This window comes from Capsella rubella, unplaced genomic scaffold (assembly GCF_000375325.1).
Source record: "Capsella rubella cultivar Monte Gargano unplaced genomic scaffold, Caprub1_0 scaffold_3, whole genome shotgun sequence".
Classification (NCBI taxonomy): domain Eukaryota; kingdom Viridiplantae; phylum Streptophyta; class Magnoliopsida; order Brassicales; family Brassicaceae; genus Capsella; species Capsella rubella.
Genome location: NW_006238921.1, coordinates 32,159 through 54,901, shown reverse-complemented (window position 1 = coordinate 54,901; position 22,743 = coordinate 32,159). Strand labels below are relative to the sequence as shown.

At 39.7% G+C, this 22,743-nt stretch overlaps 10 protein-coding genes and 1 pseudogene across 14 annotated transcripts; 4 read left to right on the top strand and 7 right to left on the bottom strand.

The window, feature by feature from the left end:
* Positions 1-528: 528 nt before the first annotated feature.
* Positions 529-2,535, top strand: LOC111831397 (annotated as a pseudogene).
* Positions 2,536-2,731: 196 nt separating this feature from the next.
* On the bottom strand, positions 2,732-4,403 carry LOC17892234 (cytochrome P450 94B3). The gene has a single exon (XM_006296721.2). It carries the CDS (start codon positions 4,232-4,234, stop codon positions 2,732-2,734), a length of 1,503 nt encoding a protein of 500 aa, XP_006296783.1. The 5' UTR covers positions 4,235-4,403.
* A 655-nt stretch (positions 4,404-5,058) lies between these two features.
* Positions 5,059-7,810, bottom strand: LOC17891666 (sulfite oxidase). Its single transcript, XM_006297797.2, has 12 exons — positions 7,641-7,810; positions 7,407-7,522; positions 7,267-7,329; positions 7,115-7,151; positions 6,947-7,028; positions 6,719-6,837; positions 6,539-6,634; positions 6,330-6,440; positions 6,137-6,238; positions 5,781-5,828; positions 5,472-5,687; positions 5,059-5,386 (listed from the first exon to the last, which is right to left on the bottom strand). Exons 1-12 carry the CDS (start codon positions 7,713-7,715, stop codon positions 5,270-5,272), a joined length of 1,182 nt encoding a protein of 393 aa, XP_006297859.1. The 5' UTR covers positions 7,716-7,810; the 3' UTR covers positions 5,059-5,269.
* Positions 7,811-7,868: 58 nt separating this feature from the next.
* Positions 7,869-9,790, top strand: LOC17893543 (uncharacterized protein YciO). The gene is made up of 9 exons (XM_023785694.1): positions 7,869-8,121; positions 8,210-8,325; positions 8,416-8,469; positions 8,572-8,596; positions 8,721-8,843; positions 8,936-9,102; positions 9,195-9,264; positions 9,355-9,453; positions 9,528-9,790. The coding sequence occupies exons 1-9, from the start codon at positions 7,954-7,956 to the stop codon at positions 9,573-9,575; spliced, it is 870 nt and encodes a 289-aa protein (XP_023641462.1). The 5' UTR covers positions 7,869-7,953; the 3' UTR covers positions 9,576-9,790.
* A 331-nt stretch (positions 9,791-10,121) lies between these two features.
* LOC17892889 lies at positions 10,122-10,558 on the bottom strand. Its single transcript, XM_006298855.2, has one exon. It carries the CDS (start codon positions 10,397-10,399, stop codon positions 10,187-10,189), a length of 213 nt encoding a protein of 70 aa, XP_006298917.1. The 5' UTR covers positions 10,400-10,558; the 3' UTR covers positions 10,122-10,186.
* A 345-nt stretch (positions 10,559-10,903) lies between these two features.
* Positions 10,904-11,573, top strand: LOC17891151. Its single transcript, XM_006299261.2, has 2 exons — positions 10,904-11,322; positions 11,477-11,573. Exon 1 carries the CDS (start codon positions 11,102-11,104, stop codon positions 11,312-11,314), a length of 213 nt encoding a protein of 70 aa, XP_006299323.1. The 5' UTR covers positions 10,904-11,101; the 3' UTR covers positions 11,315-11,322; positions 11,477-11,573.
* On the bottom strand, positions 11,313-12,524 carry LOC17893358. Its single transcript, XM_006298713.2, has 2 exons — positions 11,847-12,524; positions 11,313-11,713 (listed from the first exon to the last, which is right to left on the bottom strand). The coding sequence occupies exons 1-2, from the start codon at positions 12,067-12,069 to the stop codon at positions 11,514-11,516; spliced, it is 423 nt and encodes a 140-aa protein (XP_006298775.1). The 5' UTR covers positions 12,070-12,524; the 3' UTR covers positions 11,313-11,513.
* Positions 12,525-13,239: 715 nt separating this feature from the next.
* Positions 13,240-19,467, top strand: LOC17890799 (ACT domain-containing protein ACR6). Of its 4 annotated transcripts, XM_023785441.1 has the most exons (9): positions 13,240-13,553; positions 13,690-13,788; positions 16,452-17,102; positions 17,198-17,330; positions 17,464-17,509; positions 17,605-17,787; positions 17,868-18,449; positions 18,531-18,635; positions 18,706-19,467. In XM_023785441.1, exons 4-9 carry the CDS (start codon positions 17,281-17,283, stop codon positions 19,030-19,032), a joined length of 1,293 nt encoding a protein of 430 aa, XP_023641209.1. In that variant the 5' UTR covers positions 13,240-13,553; positions 13,690-13,788; positions 16,452-17,102; positions 17,198-17,280; the 3' UTR covers positions 19,033-19,467. The 4 variants fall into 4 exon arrangements, 2 of the variants coding, with proteins under 2 accessions (XP_023641209.1, XP_023641210.1); XM_023785442.1 differs by lacking the exon at positions 13,690-13,788; XR_002834595.1 differs by lacking the exons at positions 16,452-17,102; positions 17,198-17,330; positions 17,464-17,509; ... (2 more) ...; positions 18,531-18,635; positions 18,706-19,467 and adding an exon at positions 13,848-13,946 and having other exon boundaries at positions 13,258-13,553; positions 13,690-13,744.
* On the bottom strand, positions 13,848-14,873 carry LOC17890829 (probable WRKY transcription factor 45). The gene is made up of 2 exons (XM_006300045.2): positions 14,150-14,873; positions 13,848-14,042 (listed from the first exon to the last, which is right to left on the bottom strand). The coding sequence occupies exons 1-2, from the start codon at positions 14,419-14,421 to the stop codon at positions 13,865-13,867; spliced, it is 450 nt and encodes a 149-aa protein (XP_006300107.1). The 5' UTR covers positions 14,422-14,873; the 3' UTR covers positions 13,848-13,864.
* LOC17892568 (pteridine reductase 1) lies at positions 15,016-16,401 on the bottom strand. 2 transcript variants are annotated; one of them, XM_006298262.2, is made up of 4 exons: positions 16,057-16,401; positions 15,764-15,963; positions 15,445-15,674; positions 15,016-15,381 (listed from the first exon to the last, which is right to left on the bottom strand). In XM_006298262.2, exons 1-4 carry the CDS (start codon positions 16,155-16,157, stop codon positions 15,103-15,105), a joined length of 810 nt encoding a protein of 269 aa, XP_006298324.1. In that variant the 5' UTR covers positions 16,158-16,401; the 3' UTR covers positions 15,016-15,102. The 2 variants fall into 2 exon arrangements, with proteins under 2 accessions (XP_006298324.1, XP_023641211.1); XM_023785443.1 differs by having other exon boundaries at positions 15,764-15,973; positions 16,057-16,152.
* On the bottom strand, positions 19,221-19,956 carry LOC17890954 (glutaredoxin-C7). The gene has a single exon (XM_006299782.2). It carries the CDS (start codon positions 19,895-19,897, stop codon positions 19,487-19,489), a length of 411 nt encoding a protein of 136 aa, XP_006299844.1. The 5' UTR covers positions 19,898-19,956; the 3' UTR covers positions 19,221-19,486.
* Positions 19,957-22,743: the final 2,787 nt, after the last annotated feature.

Genomic DNA, 22,743 nt, shown 5'->3' with positions numbered 1-22,743 from the left:
CTTCAACCATTATTTAATTTGTTGCCTTTTTTTTTCTTTCCAAACATGATTTTGATCAACAACTATGGCAAGAATTATTCATATTCAAACCGAAAATATTGAATTCATTGGAAGTCATTATTATATGAATATCTTGTGTTGATTTTCCCATTCTTATATTTTATAAAATTTATTGAAAATCTGATGTAGATCAGTAAAAGTTACTTATTTGAGAAAAACAAAAATTAAACATTTAATCTCCTCTAAAAACTCAATAGCCATATCTATTTTTTTTTGGTAATGAATTCAATAGCCATATCTATGGTTTCACGTGTCTTTGGCTATCACAAATGTATTTTTCTAAAATTATTCCGCTAATTTGAAAAGTGATCTACCAATTTAGTATCTGGTTATATTTATATCTATTGTATATTGTTTTCTAAGTTTTGAGGTTAATTTTAGATTCTTTTGCTTAATGCAAATATAAAACAATTATTTTTTTATATATCATTTGTTGTTTTTTGTTTTGCATAGTTGTTGTAGCCATCAATGGTTTTCACGTATATTCCTTCTCTGACATGAAATTATATTTTATAAATGAAGGGACTGAAAGTTAACCTCACCTAATCCTAAAATGTTTAATATTGCGATTAAGTAAATCAAAGAAAAATGCAATTCTTGGTTGGAAAAGAAAACTTCAAATCTCTATTGTTTTTTATTTTTCTATTTGTCAACCAGTTGTCGTGTGCTGATCAAACTAGAATTGACCTTTTGACCAACGGTTCCTATGCTGTACAATCAGTACCACATCCACCACGTTTTTTGTCGAATGGTTTACCTGTGGATACAACCTTTAGATTTCCTACTCCTTTGCCTAGCATGCCTTCCGATGATGGAAACTTTTGCAAAAGAAGCATTGATTTGGGAGGTCTTGAGGTTACTCAGCTCTCCATCTCAAACTCAACAACACGCAGGGTATGGAGAACATATGAAGGAGGACCGGATAACATGGGAGTCAGCATCTTCTAACCTATCACCCAACAACCGACAACTTTTCGGTTGGATTCTTGTTGCAAGAGATGTATCCGGACGCAATTTAAGACCACCAGCCGATTACACTGAAGTTGGAAATACTACATCGTTGAACATCAACCAAGACGGGCCTGCATTTTTTTGGCAACCCCTATGTCCTAATGGGTATCAAGCGGTTGGTTTATATGTCACTACTTTTCATGTGAGGCCCTCTTTAGGACAAGGTTCTATAAGATGTGTTCGTACGGATCTCACGGAACCGAGTGAAGCCGATACATGGGTATGGAGGTTAAAAGAGATGACTCTTTCTAGTTTGAGACCGACCAGCAGAGGAGCAGAAGCAACAGGTGTGTACACAGGGACATTCAGTATCAAACAACTAAACTTTCCAGCTCCTCCTCTATACTGCTTGAAAAATACAAGATTTGACTTGTCTAGCATGCCAAGCGAAAACCAAACTAGGGTTGTGTTTCAAGCGTATTCTCCTTGGATATATTTCCACCCACAAGAAGATTTTCTTCCTTCCTCCGTTGATTGGGTTTTCACCAACGGTGCTTTGCTATACCAGAAAGGAAACGAATCCAACCATGTCCCTATACATTCAAACGGTTCAAACCTTCCGCAAGGCGGTTCCAACGATTACCTGTTTTGGTTAGATTACCTAGACGATAAGAAGACAAAAGAAAAGGTTAAGAAGGGAGATTTAGGGAGCGCTAAGGCGTATCTACACATCAAACCAATGTTTGGAGCTACGTTCACAGATATTGTGGTATGGCTATTCTATCCGTTCAACGGAAATGCACATTTGAAACTTTTATTCATCAAGAACTTATCGCTAGGAAAAATCGGAGAGCATGTTGGAGACTGGGAACATGTTACATTGCGCATAAGCAACTTCAACGGTGAGTTGTGGCGAGTTTTCTTGTCCAGACACAGCGGAGGAACGCTAGTGGAGGCATGTGACCTAGAGTTCCAGGGTGGAAACAAACCAGTGGTCTATGCGTCTCTTCATGTCACGCAATGTTCCCAAAGCCTGGACTCGTGTTGCAAGGCAAGTACAAGAGCGGGATAAGGAACGACATGGCAAGAAGCGAAAAGTACTTGGACGCGGGTGTTGGGTATGATGTAATTGCTGGACCTGGCGTGGTTGATGAGCCACCATGGCTGAACTATTTGAGGAAATGGGGACCTCGAGTCGACTTCAAAATCGAAGATATTCTAAACTCTATCGCCAAGATTTTGCCGACTTTTATACGGAAAGCTTTGTGCAAACTGATATAGAAGTGCTTGGTCAAGATGGTCCCACTGGTCCCAAAGTCAAGGTGACTTGGACCGGCGATGACAATTTTCTTAATAAGTCATGTGTTTATTTTGTTTTTTTTTTTGGTAAAGTCATGTGTTTATTTTGTTAACTCTTGCATTTATTCATTATACTATATCTTAAGAAATATTAGTATTTGACTTAGTCCTGTTACTATGTTCTAGATTCCTACGACTTCTGAGTGGCTCGATCTAGTCCTGTAAAATAATAACGTAGGAATTATTATGGATAGTAAAAGACCAAGGAGTGTTTAGTCTCGTGTTGGTTTGGTTTACCTAAAGCAGGAAATGTATTTGGGTATTAATGACCATATATTATAAAGACATTTGAAAAAAAAAAAAAAAAATATTTTACATTTAAATTATAAATTACATTTGTTTCTCTATTGTTTTAAAACTTTCAACGAGACGGATCCCTCCGACGAACGCGGACTTGCATCCCACCAGCCATGTGAGCCGTGAGCATCGGCACAAAAACCGGTTTATCCGTAAGGATCGGTTCAAACACAAACCGGTCAAGTATGGAAGCCACGACATACTTCATCTGGACGTACGCCATCTCTTCCCCGAGACAAACCCTTGGGCCGGCTTGAAAAACCGGAAACATAAACGGATTCACTTTCTTCAAAACTCTGCAGGTTTGATCAACGACCACCCACCGGTTTGGTCTGAACTCACCCCAGTCTTCCCCCCAAAGCTCCTCCATTCTCCCCATACCATATGGGAAATACGTCACCCGGTCTCCGGCACGCACCTCCGTACCGTCTGGTAACCGGTCGTCTGATAACGCGTGTTTGGAGTCCCACGGTACCGGAGGATACAATCGCATCACTTCACACAAACACGCTTTCAACAAACTCAGTTTCTTCAGTGACTCGTAATCGAAACCCCCTCGGGTCATCTCCTTAACCGATCGGATTTCACTAACCAGATCGTGCTCGGTTTGCTTCATGTGACCGGTGGTGATGAACCAAAACAGCCGTGTGGTGACCGCAGATGTGGTGTCCCTCCCCGCCATCACAATACTGATGACCATATCTCTCACAGTCTCGTCGCTTTCTCCGGCGACGATCAGCCGCGAGAGAAAGTCGTGGTTGGTGATCATCCTCTTCTTCTCTCGAATGATGTCATGGACGCAGCTATGAACTTGTCCGACGGCGCTTCTGAGCTCCTTTTCGGATCCAAACCCGACCAGTCTCTTCAACTTCCAAACGAAAGAGAGCGGTGCGGAGCCGCGTCCAGCGCTAACGGCAGAAGCTGTCTGGAACGCTCGGTCGAAGACGGAAACGGGAGACAACGGGTCTAAACTGCATCGATGATCGATCCCGAGGAAAACGATGCAAACAAGATTGAAAAAGAATCTACGGAGAAGCTCGTGAAGATCCAAGGGCTGAGAGGCTCCCGCAGCAGCGTCTAGAAAGGGTAAGAGCTCGTGATCGACCTCGTTCCTCAAAACGGTGACGTAGTCTCTGAGAGACTTGGGGGTGAAATCGTGAGTAGCAAGTCTCCGCTGCTTCAACCAGAGGTTCCCGTCAACGTTAAAAATGCCGTTGCCGAGAAAGTCGCCGAGAATATCCGTAAAGGGTTTGCCTTTGGGGTAGTTGTCGAAGTTTGTTTTGAGGATATACTCGACGTTGGAAGGGTTCGCCGTCACCACGGTTCTCCGGGAAGCTAAGCGGCGGATGACTACTGTCCCACTTGGGGATTCGGTTAGGAGCTCCGTATACCAATCCAGCAACCGGTTTCGGTTGCTATAGAATGAAACTATGCATCCAATAACCGGGTACGTTCTCGGTACACTGGTGTTGCTGCGGCCGCAAGGATATTTTTTTCCAGTAGAGGCGATCAGAACCACAAGTAGAGATAGAAGAAATAGAAGCAGAAGAGTGTTTGAAGCTTCCATTGTGGATTGATGATGAGCATTGAGCAGCTTCAAAGTTAATGGAAGTGGAACAAAATGGTCATAATAGAAGACAAAGGAGATTTCACGCACGAGCTTTATTTTCACTTATTTTAGTTAATTGCTTTCCCTTTTATATTGTAACATATAATTGAACCTCTTACAGTGGACTTCCATTACAATTTTTTACCCCAATTTTCTCCTTTTTTTTTGTTTTTTATAAATATTAATCAATCATTCTGCTTCTTCAATCTTCTACACACTTGTAAAAAGTAGGGATTATAATCTTCCATCGAATGATATAAAAAGTGAATCTAGGTTTGTAACAACATTAGTTACGTTGGATATTCGACAAGTGTGGTATTTATTAAATTCGAGATTAACCCGAAAATTACGGTACCGATCATGGGGAATTTGTGACACATGCAGAATTAACTTTATTAAAATATCAACAGGCGACGGACGGAGCATACATACAAAAATACTCTTGAGATGTATATATTATAGTCGGAAAAAGAGACTGGTAGACAATTAATTTAAGTTAGTAAGTTTCGAGAGCGATAATCAAAACTAATAAGCTTATATATATGTATGTATGGCCACGATCGAAACACATGGAGCTGCTAACTGCTAAGACATCAATCATATATCTCTGTAATATTACAAGTGCCCCGCATAATAAAACGTGACATGATTAATTAGAATACATAAATAATACAATCAGTACTAAACTAGCAGAAGCAATCAATGAGGATAAATTATTGAGAAAAATGTGCTCACCCATAAGACTTCATTAATATATATATAAAATAATGGATAATAGCATATATAGTTCTAAAAGCATATAAATAATTTATTAATTCACCACATGACATGACAACATATATGGGTTTTCTCATTTTATTCAACTAAAACCCCAACTTTGCTCTCACAACACAAATCCACAATCATATTTGAGGAAGTTTTTTAACATTTTTGTTTGAGAGAAAAGGTAAAACCGTAAAAGACAGAATAGACAACGTCTCCTGGTAACTTGGTCTACAAGTTTGAGTGGCCAAGCCGGAGAAGGACACGGTGCCACGAAGTGTTGAGAACCCCTCTTAGGTTCCACACCGACTCCACATTTTCTGGCTGAACATTCGCCGCCGAATCAACCTGCCCATTTCCACAGTTTTCTTTTCATTCTGGTAACAAAAAAAATCTACTTAATATTAACCGAGCAAAATGTTGAGGCTTCTACCGCTTTGGCGATGACCTCGGTAGTCTGCGAAACATCAATGGTGGCTTCAAACAACACCCATGCCCATTTGTCGCTGGAGTTGTGTTCAGAGATGTAATGCTTCCCTGGTTGCTGCGTTCTAGAAGCTTCCACCCAGTTTTTGCCTCCATCGAGGGATATGTCCACTCGCTCTATCCCGCGTCCACCTCCTGAAACTGCATACCCTTTGATGCTAACCTGCACATGTCGAATTACACATGAATTAGTTACTGCTTTCATGCATTAGTCTGATCAGACGGGGTAGTGAAATTGGCTTGAAAAAAAACAAACCTTTCCAGGCTTCACCATTTGCACGTCCTCCACAGAGCAAATTGCACTCTGTTAACCATTAAAACACATGGGTCCAAGACTCATGAGAACCTAATGTTCAAATTTATATTCTACTATCTGATTAAATTCATAAGCCAACTGGTCCAAATAAGTAAAATTTTCAGTATACCAGTATATTAATGATCAGTCGATTCAATAAAAAAGAAAACCCTCATCAACTGCTTTCATCGATGAATAGATAATTATGAACTTCGCTAGGAAATTGGAAGATCCAAATTGATCAGCGCATATAATAAAGGAGAAACGCCACTACAAAGTCAAACATATTGTAAGAAAGAAGGTAAACTTGTATTTACCTGAATAGGGAAATCCATTTGCGGCCTCCTTGAGGACCAGTCGATATTATCCCAATTGACAGAGGGTGGGAACATTTTGTAATCTTTCTGCATGAAGAATCCCTACACCACATTTTGATTCAAGTCTCTTACAATGTTAGAACAGTTTCTGATTGCTTTAAGCAGGGTAAGAGCAGGAGACTATTGTTGAGACCTGGCATTCTTCGGCGATGACATTTATGGAATCAAGCCATTTGACCGAACGAGCACCAATCACACCAGGGACAACCACCCTAAGCGGAAATCCGTGATCCCTGTTCAGGGTCTTAACAGAAGAAACAAATAATTGCAACAAACAAGCATATCTCTGAGTACAAGTGATGATTTTCGAATACATTGAGAAATAAGAGAAAGATATCAAACCTCTCCATTCATTTCATAAGCAAGTAGAACATCAGCTTCAGGATTTGTGGCTTGACTTAGAGGGATTGACGCCTTATAAGGGCCCCCGTTCTCCTCCTAGAGGTAGAGCGGAGATTTTTCATGTGAACCAATGAAAGCATAACAAAACATCTATAAAAAAAAAAGGTCGAATATATATACCTTACAGCGATCAACACTAACGAGCTCAACATGTCTGCCTCCTAAATTGGTTGAACCTGTCAGGTTTGCTATCCCCACAAGCTCAAGAACATCAGCCAATTTGGCCCCACCCCAGACAGCTGAAGAAAGGAAAGGCACATTTTTGTATATACACTTGAAGCAAAGTATTGTTTTGGTAAAACAGATGGGAATGGGAAAAAAAAGAGAGAGAGAGGGAGAGAGAGGAACCGTTGCCAATAGCAGAAACATCCCATCCAACACCTCTAACATTCCTAAGTTTGCTCATGGCAGTCCTTCTGTTACCGGCACACTGCATTGATACAAAAGTTGACGTAAATTAATCGGTGTGGAGAAAAGTAAATATAGAATAAGAGCTGCAAGCACAGAATGATAAACCTGTAGAGTAGCAGTAACATTGTACTTTGGGAGGGACCTGCGAATTTGGGATATAAATGCTTGATAGATAGATGATACAGTGTTTCATTGTATTTGGATCAGAAAAACTCAAAAACAGAAGAGAAGCATATAATCATAATAGTAAAGGGGACCTGATGTCTTTGATAAAGAGTTTTCTGGGGTTCTGGATCAACCCAGTAAGGGTGACGGAGTAGCTGCTTTTGGCAAAAAAATAGCAGAAATTAGCGGAGGACAGAAAAGGAAAAGGAGAAGGCGAGAGAGGGGGAGAGACCTTTCAAGGTGATCAACAATGGGGATGGGACCATGATTTCGCTTGTAGAAAAGGTCAACGGGAGTGACATAAGACGAGACTAAGGCCGAGCGGGGAGGCTCAGCGTTGAAAGGTTCCTGGATCACACAAATTAGATGCCAAAGGTAATCGCAGCAGACAGAGAGTAAGTAGTGGTCGATTCCATCTAACATACGATTTGGTCAAAGGGAAGAAGAAGAAGAAGAAGAAGCTTGCCTTGGCGTTGATTTTGAGAGAAGGGTGACGAGGTGGCTCCTGCGAGTACTCGGACGGACCTCGGATTCCAGGCATTCTTTCTTTGTCGCCGTCGAGGTTTCAGTGAAGATTGGCTTGTTGTTGACGACGTTTCAATTTTACACTCAAATATTTTTCTCTTGATTGGTGCGGAGCAGATGGCAACGGTGTCGTTTTGGAGGTATGCTTTTTTTCTTTTCTTGTTTGTGTGGTGTGTGGAGTGTGGAGTCAGACTCTCATAATCATAATCATAATAATATCCCAAATTGACCCCAAAAAGGAAAAGGAACCCGAGATGGCGGCGGCCAAACTTCACGGCGGCGACATAGCGATGCGTCTTCCTTCCCCGATAACTAACCGGCTGCCGAGCATAGCCTCTTTCGCTCCACGGAGGCAGATAGTTGCGTTGGCGGCGAAGAGAAGCCCTAAACGTCTGAAGTACTCGACTCCTCGCTTCACTAAGGTCGGCTTTGAATTGTGATTCTTCTCAATCAGGAATCAGGAGGTTGTTGTGAAAATTTGTAAGTAATCCCTCTCCAATTAGTAAACAGGAGGGGGGATTGGTGTACATTGAGGTCGATCCTAGTGGTGGTGATGCCTGGAAACTCCAACCTGTGATTGACCTCCTCAAACAAGGAGCTGTTGGTGTTATTCCCACTGATACCGTGTAAGTTGTCGCTGCTCTTTTGGGAATCTATCTTCTTCTTCTTCTTCTTCTTCTTCTTACCATGTTCATATTCTCTTTCTATTTCCCTAGGTATGCCATTGCCTGCGATTGTAAAAACCATTCCGCCGTTGAGCGTCTCCGAATGTTAGCATCTCTGTGAATCCATTCTTGTCTTTGTATATACTAGAGGCTTTTCCTTGTAGCTGACTCAAAACCCCGTCTCTTTCTTCTTTCCCCCTTGCCTAGGATCAAAAAGATTGAACCATCCAAGGTACGAGCCCTGCATGCCACCATCCCTTTTACACTGAATTTCCCACTGGTTTTGGATTCCCACATGGCTCTCTCTCTCTCCTCTTATTCTTCTTTTGCCTTTCCCCGTTGGAACTTTTATGCAGCCACTTAGCATCTTATGCCGCTCCTTACGGGATATAGACACATTTACAATGGGGTTTCCTCGCGGCGATAGTCACGGTCATGCTAACATTTTTCGAGCTGTCAAGCAATGCCTTCCTGGACCTGTGAGATATACCCCCTTGTAATCCCATACTGCCGCATATTAGCAATATCCAAACCCATTCACTTGGATTGTCCTTTGCATTCGTTTTCACAGTACACCTTCATCTTGACTGCAAGCAAAGAATTACCCAAGCAGTGTGTTGGGTTTGGCACCACAAATGTGAAATATGCATCAAGGAAAAACGTGGGTGTCCGCATATCTGATGACGCTGTCTGCCAAGCTATTCTCCAAGAGATGGATTCCCCACTGATTTGCACCAGGTTTGGTTTCTTCTTCAATATCATCTTCACAGTGACATTGTGGACTCTCCTAGGAAGTTGTGCGTAATCTATGTTCTGGTAAATGATGACAGTGTCAAAGGGCCAAAAGAAAATGAATGGATGATTGATCCAACCGCAATCGGTGACATATATGGACCAAAGGTATATATATATAAACTCTCACTCAGTCCCGGCGAGTAAAGAAGCTAGCTCCTTGGTTGTTTTACCCTCTGTTTCGGCTTCCTTTTACAGGGTCTAGATTTTTTGGTAGATGGAGGTGTGCGAGTGGCTGAACCATCCACCATCGTGGATATGACAGGACCATATCCCAAGGTCATACGGGAAGGCAAGGTAATAGATTATCCAACATTCTGTGATTCATCCATCAAAGGACCTTAACATGTCTGCGTGTTTGGTTTGTACAGGGACCTATATTTCCATGGATGGTGGTTGATGGAATCGTGGGAACATAGTAATTCTTGATGTTCGTTTGCATATATATTCTCTAGTGTTTTAGTACTACTTTCACTCTATTTCTTCGGTCAGTTCTTTTTGGGAAAACTTATACAACCTATTCTGTAAACTTTCATCTTAGAACGGGAAAAAAAACTAACAAATGAGAGATGTATAGATAACAATATCAACAAGAACCTTCACCCATGCAAGAATAGCAAGATAAATCTCTCCAGTCTAATTTTCTTATTTTAATTCTAACTGGTGGGTGCTATCAATGCGCTCACAGTTCTCCCGGAAGTTCACGGAATTCTCTCGGATATTTTCCTTTGTATTAGTCGTTTCTCTTCTTTTTGCTGTCGATTTGTGCCTCGTCTTTCGAATGGTACCGCGGACTCGCTTGCAAAGCATTCCCTCAGCTTATTTTGTACAAACTTTGATTAAGTAATTATAGATTTGGGTGCACAAAAAAAAAAAATTCTAAACTCACAATTGTTTCAGCTCTCTTGGTTTAAATGATATTTACATTCAATAAAATATATATATATATATATATCAACAAGGATACTACAAACACAAAAATATATACATTATATCAACAAGGATACTACAAACACAAGGAGGTGTTTAATTAGATGTGGATATGAATTTGAATGGCGATGACCAAAATGGTGATGATAGCGAAGAAGAGAATGGCATGAACCAATATGGAGATGCCGCTTGTGGTCATGTTGCCGCACTCTAACACTCTCCTCCTCGCCGGCAACTGAAAGAGGAGTCCCGGGGATAACACTACGAATAGCACCACCGCAACTGCCACAGGTCCCCAATCAGCTCCTCCCATATTTGAGCTCCAAAAGATTTGATCTTGCTAAGGCTCCGTCGCCTTTTAATTTGATCGTCTTAATTACTGGGTGTCGAGTAACAAACTAGAGCAAAATTACATTATATATAGGTGATCTTGGTGTATATATATACTTGTGTACGTATACTTCTGTTGAAATCCAGTAATAATTATACTATGTGGCTTCTATAAGAGACAACGTACGTTTAGTGGCTATGCATACCAACTCTTTATATAAAGGTTTTTTAAAAAGAGAAAAAAGTGTTTGATACTTTAGTTGTGTTTATTGGTTTGGTTTCGATTCTTTTACTGATTTGATGGGTAACCGACTTAGAGCATAATAAACAAAACAAAAAAAATGGACTGATGAATTGAGAAGATTCAAAATTGTTAATTAGGGTTATATATAAACTTTATATATAAAAAAAGAAATTGAGGGTAAATTATGTTTTGTGAGAGAGAATATGGTTCTTTCCTTCATCCTCGAAACTTGAGGTTAAACCCTCTTCCACTTTTGTCCAGATACAATTAAGCCACATAAACTAATATAGTATGTTGGATACATCAAGAAGATGATAAATATAAACACATAAGCAAGTAGTAGAAATACATAGAGAGAGAGAGGGAGAGAGAGAGGGAGGGAGAGAAGAAACGGAAAACAAAGTAAAAGAGAAACTGCGCTAATAATTAAAGAGGGAGGGAATGGGGTTGGACTGGGGACCGGTGCTGATGTCGGTTATATTCTTCATCCTGTTGAGCCCTGGAGTTCTGTTTCAGCTGCCCGGAAAGAGCAAAGCTGTTGAGTTCGGTCGGTTTCAGACAAGCGGCCCATCCATTGTCATCCACACTCTCCTCTTCTTTGCCTTCATCACCATCTCTCTTGTCGCCCTTCACATCCACATCTACGCCGGCTAGCCTTTGCTGTACCTTCTCCCTCTCTTTTCTGATATATAATTATCCCTTCCTTTTGTGTGGAGACTGGCGCGCGAGTACATCATTATTTCCTTTTCTACTGCATTTTTCTAATTAATTGTAATTATTTAAATTCATTTTATTTCAATGTCATAATATATATAGGTCAACGAGCTGCACCTAAATCCTAGCTATATAATGGTCAATCTTCTTCATCTAAGCTAATAACAGTCGTCAGTCGTCTCTCACAATGGTCCAGCTTAAACCTTTCTCGAACCGAAGATATATATGAAGCGGCTCTAGCGTCAACGCACTCTTCCACACCATTCATCCCCCTACCGATCAGCTTCTCTGCCATTGTGTTCAGCTTCTTTTCCATATCCTTACCCTCATGAGCCAAGGCTGCATGCCAATCACAGCCCATCATTAATATTTAATTTATACGCATCTGTACATATATATATAATCAAGGAAAAATGAAATAGCTATTAGCGATAATTAGAGAGAGAAGAAAGCTAGGTTATACGTTACGTACATGGTTGAAGGAGGAAGCTAACTTTAGGAGGGAGAGGTGTAGTGGTAGTTACGTAGTTACTGATATCAGGTCGATGAGCGTAGGAAGTCATAGTGGACGAAGTGTAACTATGAACATTATTATAAAAGTCTTGGGAAGGAGTGAGAGGTTTCCCAGATTTGCAAAAGGGTATTAGCTTAGCTATCATGAACCCTCTTGATGATCTCCTTCTGTTCATCTCCATGATTCACTTTGCTTGCTTTTTTTTTTTTTTTTTTATGTCTACGGAGATATACTTATTGGTGGTGGTTATTCATAAATTTATAGCGTGTCGTTGCACATATATATATACGAAACTAGGTAGGGCTTCGTTATACCGTGGCAAAGACATGCAGAAAGATAGAGATTAGCTAGAGAGGGTATCAAAGACGCGTGGTCCTTCGTCTTGCAATAATATCACTCAGAAGCATCGCATTTTGATGACGAGTTACTTAACTTTCATGCTCAAACAGCCACGACGATCTACGACGACGCATCTACTTTTACAAACTATATATATACTTGCTAATTGCTATATACATTACTGCAAGGTTCGATTGATATGCAGTAAATTGACGCTGTTTAATGTGTATCTGTTCCGCATTTCAAACGATCGAGTTTGTGAGAGTTCAAGTGTTTATTAATTCAGGAGGAGAATAAGGAACTGTGCGTATATATTTTTTACGCGTGTATTAATTATTTTCTGTGTATCCAACTTTTTCGTATAATAAACGGATTGCATATTTTTTATTTCTTTTTTCTTTTTTATGTGCAGAGAAAAATGTGGATAAGTTTTATATATCAAGAATGGGAATAAATTGATGATTCGTCAGAGATATTATATTAAATGCAATCGAATAACGTTATCTTTGTGCGGTTGTATTTTTTGGTAGTGGCGGCAAAGGCAAAGGCAAGGGCAGGACGAGAAGGTCGTTAAAATGTCTTTAAAACAATGAATAAGACTCTATGGGATGCTTGTAAAGATGCAAGGAAATTAAGATCTCATATACATAGTTGAACAACTCTACTTATTCACTCGTGATTAAACTAGATAGTCACAGTCATTTACTTAATCAATTTTGGAGAAAAAGGCAACATAAATTGGTTAATCACCAAAGAAGAAAAAGAAACAGAAATGTGTGTTATTATCACAACACTACTCTTCAATGGACTTTAGTAAGCATATCTCTTGAGATCACTATAGATGATACTGTTGCATATTTTTTTGTTTGCTTTAGTATTTAAATGGTCCAAAGGTATAATATTATCTCTATTATGATGCTTACGTCGGCATATAGTATTCCAGATGACATTGTCCTTATTAATTATTATTTTTTGTTAGGTTAAAATGTTGATGAAGATTAAGCACACGTGTTATTAATTAATTAATACTTCCATAATAATGATTCAATGAACAGCTGGGCTTTTATAGGGCTGTTTGATATCAACTAAAACGAAAAAGACGAGAGCCCATATAGAGTGAAATGGGCCCAACAAAGTAACAGTCAAAATCTCTCTCTTGGTCAGTTTTGATATTTTGTCTCCTTGGTGGGCAGACCAATTTCATCTTGGCGGTCCTGGTGCTCTGCTCGTCCTGAAGGGCGACGTCAAGGAATCAGGCTCCGTTATCAAAGGCGACGTCAAGCATATTCACAACTGGACCCAACAAGAAGCTTCCGCCGCCTCCAAGTTAGCCTTTCTCTTTCTCTCTCTCTCTCTCTCCCTTTTAACGAAGGTTTTGATTCGCTGTCTCCCCCCCCCCCCCCCCCCAAAGGGGGGGTTTTTGAACCCGAAAGATAAATAATTAGTGTGTGTGTGTTTATAGGGCTGGTTTGATTTAGCTGTTTTTGAGATATGTGAAGAGAGCTAAGAATTTCAAAGTAAAGGTCTCCCATTCCACTTGAGCAACATTCGCTCTTTCTTGGTAATTACATTCCCAATTCCTCTCTTACTCATTAGTCACCATTTGATGCATTACGGCAGTTATAAAAGTAGGAGAACTAAAAGGGAGGGAAGATGTGCATTTGGGTCAAGATGTGGTGGAAATTATCTGAGGGTTTATCAACCGGATGGGTATGAGCTCCTTGGTAAGTGGTTACCACCACCCCTTCGTCTCCTGACAGCCTCTGCACTTGCTTCTTCACTCTGCATCCTTCTTGTGTGCACTTATAATAGCTCCTACACATATATGTGTTTTTTACTACTCATGAGTCCTATTCTCTAAATGCTATCTCCAAGATGCATCAAATATCATATTTTATTAGGTGTGTACATTACATACATACCTGGGGAATAGATTGTTCTTGACAGCTTTTTGCCCGTACTTCCTCCACCTGTATCCATCATCCAGAATATCAACCTGGCTTCTTGTCTGAAACGCGAATTTTGCTTCTCTCTCTTTCTTCTTCCTACTCTTGGGTTTCCCTTCTTCCTTATTCTTCATTTTCTGGTCTGACAATGATGATGTTGTTGTTGGCTGAGCTGCACACCATGTCCTTTTGTCGACCCCATGATCTGATGACGAACATGGAAACAATACCTGACACCTCTCCTCCATCTTTCTTACTTCCCTATGCGTTTATGGAGGGGGTGAGAGAGAGATAGAGAAGCAATGTTCTGAAATTGAAATTTTCCAACCCAAAAAAAAAAAGATTACAAACATATGCTTCTTGTGTGCGTATATATATATGTGTCTGTGTGAAAAGGCAAGGGAGGGAGAGACGTAGACGGCAACGAAGATACCCGAGAAAGTGAGATTGATAAAATGGCTAAATTAGCGGTACCATCAGATAAAAAGGGTTTGGTGGGAAATGTTTTTAAAAAAGTGTGGCGGCTTCAACTTTTTTTTTATTGACATGTTGCAGCTCCTTCGTTCAACTTTCAACTTTTGGTGCAATGGACTCAAACTTCAAACTGTATTTGGTTAAGAGTTAGCTTCTGAGAGTAATGTATAAAACTAATTAGGCTGCATGTGTAAAGTAGGACGATAATTTCGACATCACGTGTTTTTGAAGGTTTTTCACCTACCAAAGTTTGATTTGATTTGATTCAATTTCTAGTATTCAACTAAACAATGGGCTCCGAATGATGTTGAGATTGTTGACTATTTGGCTAGATAGTTGCTTTCTTCCACATTTGTCTAAATTATAAATTTATATATAATCATTGCTTAGATGGATTATTCAAATTCACTTTTTCCAAGAAACACACACAAACATAGGATAGTAAACATATTTGATCACATGTAGGATTTGAGACGAGGTCTCGTAAGCGACTGGCCTCCATCCACCAAGACAGTGGTGCCTGTCATGAAGCGTGAGCCGTCGCTGATAAAGTATAAAACAGTGGAGTAGAGGTCTGTGTCCGGGTTGAGCCACTGGCCAAGGGGTGCAGCATCCTTGACCAGCTTCTGCGCTCGGTCCCTACCTACAGAAGCTGGATATTCATCATCCAGATGCAGCCCTCTAGAGATCATGTTGACCCGTATCTTGTGCTTCCCAAGACTCATGGCGGAAGCCTGATGAAACCCAACCATCAAACCATTGAATATACTAGATACATTTAATAAGGAAAATCATACCCGAACAAGCTGATGAATAGCGGCGGAGGTTGTAGTGTAGGCATCAGCTCCAGGGTAAAGCACTCTCTCTCCGCTAGCAATAGTGGCCATGAAGACAATGGAACCTCCTGATCGATGGTCCTTCATCCTTTTGGCTACAGCCTTCAAGAGAAACCACGGAGCGGTGAGATTGATCTTTGTGATTCTCTTGAACTCATGTTGAGACACTTGCAGAATGTCCTGAATCTTGCCTGCAAGAAAGAAAGAGTGGTCGGTGTTGTTGAATTGTAGTGAATGGAATGGGATCCCTCCAATTCAAGTAAAGAAAAGAAAAGAGAACCTTGGTAGGTATAAGAGTTGAGAAAAGCATCGAAATTGCCTAAACAAGTCCAAGCCTTTTGGACAGCGGCATCGAAAGCATCTTGGGAATCAGCTTCCATGTCGAGAGCAACCAGCTCCACAGGGAAGGCTCCCTCAATGGAATCTCTAATCATGTCTACAATGCTCTTTAGAGAATCCTCATCTCCCATCAGAACCAACCTAAACCATCCTAACAACCACATTGATTATACACAAATTCAATTCAACTATTAAAAGAAAGAAAGAAAGAAAGAAATTGAGAGGGTGACTGACTTGCAACCGTGTTTGGCGAGATGGAAAGCGATGCTTCGAGAAACCTGGTCGCCGTTGGATGTCATCAACACTTTCTTCGCCGTTGGATGATTTTCCACCATGGTTACAAATGAGTCAGAAATGTAGCAGAAGAGAGCACAGAGTAGAGGAGATGAGATTCAATTATAAGAGTAGTGGGTGGGGTGGGGAGTGATCGCCCTCGCCGTTCTTCAAATGAGAGGCTGGAAAAGCTCTTTACCGGAATTCTATTCTTGTGTTACGAGCAAAAACGACTAGACAAAAAAAAGATATAATATTGCCTAATCACATGACCCACGTTTATTTAACCCAATTCAATAATATATATTGATAATGATTGTTTTTTTTTTTTTTTTTGGTGGTGATGATGATGATAGTGCGCCTGGATATGTGCCCAAATAAAAGCCCAAATAAAACCTGAGACAGGCCCAGGTCCATTTGAATATGTGCAAACTGCAATCCTTAAAATCTCTCAATTATTCAACTTCCTGGCGGCGAATCTTTAATCTATCTCTAGCATTTTGGGAGCACCTCCGGGGTTGGGGTTGGGGTTGCTTCGGAATCAGCTACTCTTTTTCTTCCATTCTTTTGAAACCGCGTGTGACTTAAAAATGAAAAAAGAGAGAGAGAGAGAGAGAGAGAGACTAGGCACAAAATCATACTGTATTATTGTGAGATGTCAATTTTCCCAAGTGGGTGGTGGAATCCGCAACTAAAAATGCTTTTGATGACGATGTTATGCTTTCTCTCCGTTTTCCACTTTATATTGCTAGTTCTTCCACACAGCACAATGGTGGATTTCATTATAAATCAACCTTCAGAAGTGCCAAATGATGATGATCCCTTTGTTATGCCCAAATCTTGAGATTGAGAGAATAGTATCCTGATCTTTTGAGATAGATGATCAATTCAAATCTTCACCGACTTTTATATTCGAACAATTTTGTGTGTAAGTTGTGCCACGTCATCTCAAAGAATCTTTAGTGGCACGTGCTGGATCCGGGGCAGCAAAACGGGCTGATGAAAAGGTGAGGCACTGAGGCCTACCTCCACCATTTTATCCTCTCTCTCTCTCTCTTTCGTTTGAAACATAGTATAACTTTGTGTGTCTAATTCTCCTCAGAATTTGGAGGTCTCACTTTCCTACTCTCTCCCCCTGTCGTCTCTGCTGCACCACCCAAATCAATCGGGATACAACAACCAACCATGGATGATGATGAATATGCCAAGCTCATCAGGAGAATGAATCCACCCAGGTTTTTCTTCCTCTGTTTCTCCATGCTCCCCACATATCTTGTGTGTCTTTGTCTATTTGTAAAGACTTGAGCTTCTCAAGTTTCTTTTTTTACGGTTTTCCTGTTCAAAATCCTCTATGTATCATGGAAACAGAGTTGTAATAGACAACGACGCCAGCGATGATGCCACTGTTATTCAGGTTTATATATATAAACTCAATTATGTGTGGCCTCTGTCTACAAAGCCAACAGAGTTCCCTATTTGATACTACGCGATTTGTTTGTTTTAAAAAAGGTTGATAGTGTGAACAAACATGGGACTCTATTGGAAGTAGTGCAAGTGCTTACTGATATGAATCTTGCGATCAAGAAAGCCCACATCTCTTCCGATGGAGGTTGGTTCATGGACGTCTTCAAAGTGATCGACCAATTTGGCAGGAAGATCAGAGACACACAAGTCCTTGACTATATCCAAAGAGTATGTACTCACTTATTTTCCCCTTCTTAGCTAGTCTAACTCTAACCAACAGTTGTGATAAAAACGTTTGTTGTGCGCAGAGGATAGAGAGCAACGCTGGGTGGTTTATTCCACCTTTGAGAAGTTCAGTTGGTGTAATGCCCTCTGACGAATACACAGCGATTGAGCTCGCTGGAACGGACAGACCCGGTCTGTTGTCTGAAGTATCTGCTGTTCTCACTGACCTTCACTGCAACGTTGTCAACGCTGAGATATGGACTCACAACACCAGAGCTGCAGCGGTTATTCATGTTACGGACAATTCAACTAATTCAGCCATTACTGACCCCGTTCGCCTCTCCACCATCAAAGAGCTGCTGTGCAATGTAGTTGGGACCAACAGCGGTTCAAGAGCTGCAAAAACGGTCTTCTCTTGTTCTGATACACACAGGGAGAGACGGTTGCATCAGATCATGTTTGATGATAGGGACTACGAGGGAGTCAAAAGATCGGCGTCAAGGCCCAATGTCACACTAATGAACATTGACAAGGATTATACCGTTGTAACCATGAGGTCCAAAGATAGACCAAAGCTTGTGTTTGACGTAGTCTGTACTTTGACTGATATGCAGTATGTGGTGTTCCACGGCATGGTCAGCACAGAACCAGTGGAGGCTTATCAGGTAACTAAATGGGTTCCCATGTAAAAAGCTAGCTATCTGTTGGTGTTGGGATCGCTTTTCTAACACATAATAATATTGCAGGAGTTTTACATCCGTCATGTCGATGGACTTCCCATAAACTCGGAAGCAGAGCAAGAACGTGTCATACAATGTCTGGAAGCAGCCATTGAGAGGAGAGCATCTGAGGTAATCAAATAGAAATCTGCCATTGGCTCAAAAACATAGATTATGCATTGTATTCACAACATCCTTTCAGGGTTTAGAGCTGGAATTATTAGCAGAAGACCGAGTTGGTCTCCTCTCAGACATAACCAGAACATTCCGAGAGAACAGCTTAACAATTGTGAGAGCAGAGATCTCGACGCGAGAGGGTAAGGCGAAAGACACTTTCTACGTTACAGACGTGACAGGAAACCCAGTTGAATCAAAAATAGTGGAGTCAATCAGACAACAGATAGGAGTAAGTAAGCTGAAGGTGAAGAAGGACGAGGATTGCTCTGTTCTTGGTACGGGCAGGCCTTGGCAAGAAACAGCAATGGGGTATTTACTAAGTAACATCTTCAAACCCAAGTCTCACACATAGAGTATGTGCATTGTATAGACGAGGTTAGACAGATTATGGCATTCTAAAGCTGATGGCGATAACTGTGTGAAATTTGGCGTCATGTAAAGAAGTCCCTAGTGTAAATTTGTTTGATCATCATCAAATAACAGGAGGTGTGTTTGATTAGGTATGAAAGAATCCAGAAGACATTGGTGTAAATGTGTGTATAGCAAAATGGAAAATCATCTAATTTAATAAATTTGAAAGATTAATAAGAAGAGATGAAGAGCAGGGGGATGGGGGAGAGAAAGATGAGCTTTAAAACAAACACACAAGTCTCTCTAATTACAAACTATAACCTAAACCTGTCATTACAGCATCTCGATTAGTTTTCCTAGACTTCCTTAACCCATTATCTTAATTAGACAGAGAGCTATAGCCTTAGCTTTTAGACAAAAAAAAAAAAAAAAAAAAGCAGACAGGGAAAAGAGGATCAAAGCCAAAGAGCGCCGGCGTCTTTGAGAAGAGGAACGAGAGAGCCGTTGATGTGGGAAGCCATGACTCTGTCCATAGCTCCGACAAGTTTGCCGCCGATGAAGACGACGGGAAGGGAACCCGGAGAAGAGGAGCCGGAGCAGCCGAGGAGACGGATAAGGGATCGCTGGATGTCGCCGCCGTAGGGGTGGAGGTCGAGCTCGTGGACGGTGGGGCTGACGCCCATTCCTCGGAAGAGACCTTTCACGGCGTGGCACATGCAGCACGTGCTCACGCTGAATATCACGACGGCGCTCTCTGCGGCAAGAGACTCAATGCGAAGCAGACCAGTGTCAGCCACCATACCCACACCGCCGAATCCTAGTTTGTTCATCTTGTACGAACCCCATGATTCTGTCTGGTACTGCATTTTTTTTTTTTGTTGAAACGAACGAAGAAATAACAACGTACGAGCAAAAAGAGCGAGAAAGATTGGGTCTGAGTTTTAGTAAGGTTTTAAGGGTGAGGAGAGCCATGCAGAGTATTTATAGAGCGGCCTAGCTAGCTAGCTAGCTCTCCCCACACCCATCTAATTAATTAAGTCCAGCTCATCATCATCAGTTTCCTCCTCTCTGATTAGTTTTATCACGCTTTCTTCTTTTATCTATTTTACATATCCATTTCTTTTCCTTGTGTTATAATTTTAAATTAGTAACCCAAGGGGTAATATATAGTATTTTCTTTCAAAAAAAGAAAAAAAAACGAACAGGCTTTTATCACAAGGGGGGGTTGTTGGTAATAGACGGCTCCGTCTGTCCTTCTTGTCGGCTCTTACCGCTCTCCCCCATTAAATTTTCTTACCACTTCTTACAATTAGAGTAATATTCCTTATTTCAACCCTTTTTTTTTGTTTTGTAGAAATTATAACAACATATATTTAGCAGCAACCCATTTTTTTCTCTAATTATGATATATGTAAATACATCATTTATAAGAACAACAAAACCTTGGAATCATTTTAATCCCGTACGTGTCTCTGCTTTAAAATATCTACCAACAAACAAAATGTGTTAAGCAATATACTCTCTAGCTCTCTCTCTCTCTCTCTCTGGTATATAACATAAAACTATGAACTAATTCGTTATTCTTCTAGTTTCCAATAATTATTAATTAGTAATTAGTACCCATGGAATTAGCATTAGCATACATCGTACATGGGTTTAATTATAAAAATAAACTTTGAACAGTACTTCTACATAGAAAAGCCTGTAAAATAAACAATCAAAGTTAATCTGTCATATGCTTTTGGCTTCCACGCTTATGTCTTTTATATGCAAATTTAATATGCCTTTTTGTTTCTCATTATCATGTTTGAGCTCCACAATATATATGTATATTACTCTTTAAATTATACATTTGAAACGAAGGAATGATATGGAAGAGGAGAAGATTTTATACGTATAAATTTGAACAGAGTAAGAGAAGTCCGTACAGTACAGTTATGCTCCCTCTAACTGATAAAGAAAGTTACTTCTTTTGGTGTTTAAACAATCTCATGTATATTTCTTCTTTTCTGGAAAAAAAAAAAAAATCTTTGCATGAAAAATCGTAAAAGATAAATAATCTTGTCGGATTGTGTTTGTCGGATCGCTTTACTGTCTTTTTATTAAAATCTAGTTTTCCTTACAGAAGGTCTTACGTAACACTTGTCATACAAATGGTTTCTACCAACTTTGATATGTCCGATATAACCCTTTCTAGACGCAGTATACATGATTTTGACTAAGGGCACTTTGTAAATTAACACCTGAAAACTTGAAACTTTTGTTCATTCCTTATTCCTTTGTGTATTGCTAATACCATTACATATTTTGAAAGGTTAAAACCCTTAAACCATTATACAAAAGGTAAGGTTCACCGCAGGAACTATAATTTTTTTCGTTTTATAATCATCAATAAAACATATGTATATCTTTCTTCATCTTATGAAGAGTACATACATTTCATTTAATTTAATTATCAAAAAAAATAAAAATTATAATTTAGTTATCACAAGCTAGAACGATTTTAGAAACTACTGTATATTTAGTTATCACAAGCTAGAACGATTTTATATATGCAAATACAAACGTACGTGCTTGTGAATGGGATTCGCACAATCCAACGGTGGAAAAGGAAAAGATTAATTACATCGAATAGAGAAGAATTGATCGATCGGACGGGTAGGGTTAGAAGGCTGGAAACGAGAGCCCTCTGACTTATTACTATAGTATGTATATTACAAACTGCGACAAAATATTATAAATGGAAAAAAAAAAAAGGAAAAAGAATACGAGCGTGATGCTATCTTTTCAGCTTTATCTGTTCTTTGCTGTTGATAAAACATCTGCGTGTATGTCTCTAGCGCCATACGAAGTATTAATGTTTTGCTTTGTTATAAATAATACTATCTTCCTTCATTTAATATCTTTTAAAATTTAATTTCGTTTTATTTCTTCTTACGGTGAAACAAAGCCGATAGAGAGATGAAAGTAGAGATTCGAACTAAACCCTAAACTCAGCTTTAGAGTTACATATGTTGTCCCATCGATCTTCCAAGTATAATGGTCCGAGTCTGATTCCAACGACCAAGATATATATGTCTCCGCGTGTGGATGGTATATGATATACTCATTTTTTCATCCATATGGATGGTGCACGTATATATATATGTATCTGGTTTTGATCAAAAACATAAAAAATATATATGTATCTGTCATACATACAAATTGTATATATTATCTGTGTCTATGTGTAATAATTGTGCATATATATATATATATATGGAATGTATAATTATATAGTGCCTAGCCTATATACACTATACGTGTCTTATATATGTATCAATGCAATGTTAATCTTTTTATGGGTATGAATTATATAAGTTACATGCATTAAGCTGTAGGTATAGCTAAGTAATAAGTCTTTAAAAGAGTAGTTAAAGACTATGATAAACGTAAGTTGGCAAAAAGATAAAGGAAGATGCATGTCGCATGCATGTCGGTGTCGCGGCGAAAAGGAGGTGTGATAGAGAGAGAGTATTTGTGGGAGTGCTCACGGATTCCCTTAAAAGAGAAAATCAGTTATTTATAAAAGATCAACCTAAAGCCCATGCAAACTGCAATCCCGCCACTCGATCTTCTCTATATTAAAATTACCACTATCTTATTATTATTTCACCAAGAGATCATAAAGGTATATATATATATATATATATATATATATATAGTGTCATAT

Coding starts and splice junctions, on each gene's coding strand:
- LOC17892234 (XM_006296721.2), bottom strand. CDS start 4,234: ATGGAAGCTTCAAACACTCTTCTGCTTCTATTTCTTCTATCTCTACTT.
- LOC17891666 (XM_006297797.2), bottom strand. CDS start 7,715: ATGCCTGGAATCCGAGGTCCGTCCGAGTACTCGCAGGAGCCACCTCGT. Junction 7,152..7,266: donor CTCTTTATCAAAGACATCAG/GTCCCCTTTACT, acceptor CCAAATTCGCAG/GTCCCTCCCAAAGTACAATG. Junction 5,387..5,471: donor CCGAGGTCATCGCCAAAGCG/GTAGAAGCCTCA, acceptor GGAAATGGGCAG/GTTGATTCGGCGGCGAATGT.
- LOC17893543 (XM_023785694.1), top strand. CDS start 7,954: ATGGCGGCGGCCAAACTTCACGGCGGCGACATAGCGATGCGTCTTCCT. Junction 8,470..8,571: donor GCCGTTGAGCGTCTCCGAAT/GTTAGCATCTCT, acceptor CCCCTTGCCTAG/GATCAAAAAGATTGAACCAT. Junction 9,265..9,354: donor GTGACATATATGGACCAAAG/GTATATATATAT, acceptor TTCCTTTTACAG/GGTCTAGATTTTTTGGTAGA.
- LOC17892889 (XM_006298855.2), bottom strand. CDS start 10,399: ATGGGAGGAGCTGATTGGGGACCTGTGGCAGTTGCGGTGGTGCTATTC.
- LOC17891151 (XM_006299261.2), top strand. CDS start 11,102: ATGGGGTTGGACTGGGGACCGGTGCTGATGTCGGTTATATTCTTCATC.
- LOC17893358 (XM_006298713.2), bottom strand. CDS start 12,069: ATGGAGATGAACAGAAGGAGATCATCAAGAGGGTTCATGATAGCTAAG. Junction 11,714..11,846: donor TAGCTTCCTCCTTCAACCAT/GTACGTAACGTA, acceptor ATTGGCATGCAG/CCTTGGCTCATGAGGGTAAG.
- LOC17890829 (XM_006300045.2), bottom strand. CDS start 14,421: ATGGAGGAGAGGTGTCAGGTATTGTTTCCATGTTCGTCATCAGATCAT. Junction 14,043..14,149: donor AAGAACAATCTATTCCCCAG/GTATGTATGTAA, acceptor ATATATGTGTAG/GAGCTATTATAAGTGCACAC.
- LOC17892568 (XM_006298262.2), bottom strand. CDS start 16,157: ATGGTGGAAAATCATCCAACGGCGAAGAAAGTGTTGATGACATCCAAC. Junction 15,675..15,763: donor CAACTCTTATACCTACCAAG/GTTCTCTTTTCT, acceptor TCTTTCTTGCAG/GCAAGATTCAGGACATTCTG. Junction 15,382..15,444: donor CTATTCATCAGCTTGTTCGG/GTATGATTTTCC, acceptor GGGTTTCATCAG/GCTTCCGCCATGAGTCTTGG.
- LOC17890799 (XM_023785442.1), top strand. CDS start 17,281: ATGGATGATGATGAATATGCCAAGCTCATCAGGAGAATGAATCCACCC. Junction 17,788..17,867: donor TCCTTGACTATATCCAAAGA/GTATGTACTCAC, acceptor TGTTGTGCGCAG/AGGATAGAGAGCAACGCTGG. Junction 18,636..18,705: donor TTGAGAGGAGAGCATCTGAG/GTAATCAAATAG, acceptor ACATCCTTTCAG/GGTTTAGAGCTGGAATTATT.
- LOC17890954 (XM_006299782.2), bottom strand. CDS start 19,897: ATGCAGTACCAGACAGAATCATGGGGTTCGTACAAGATGAACAAACTA.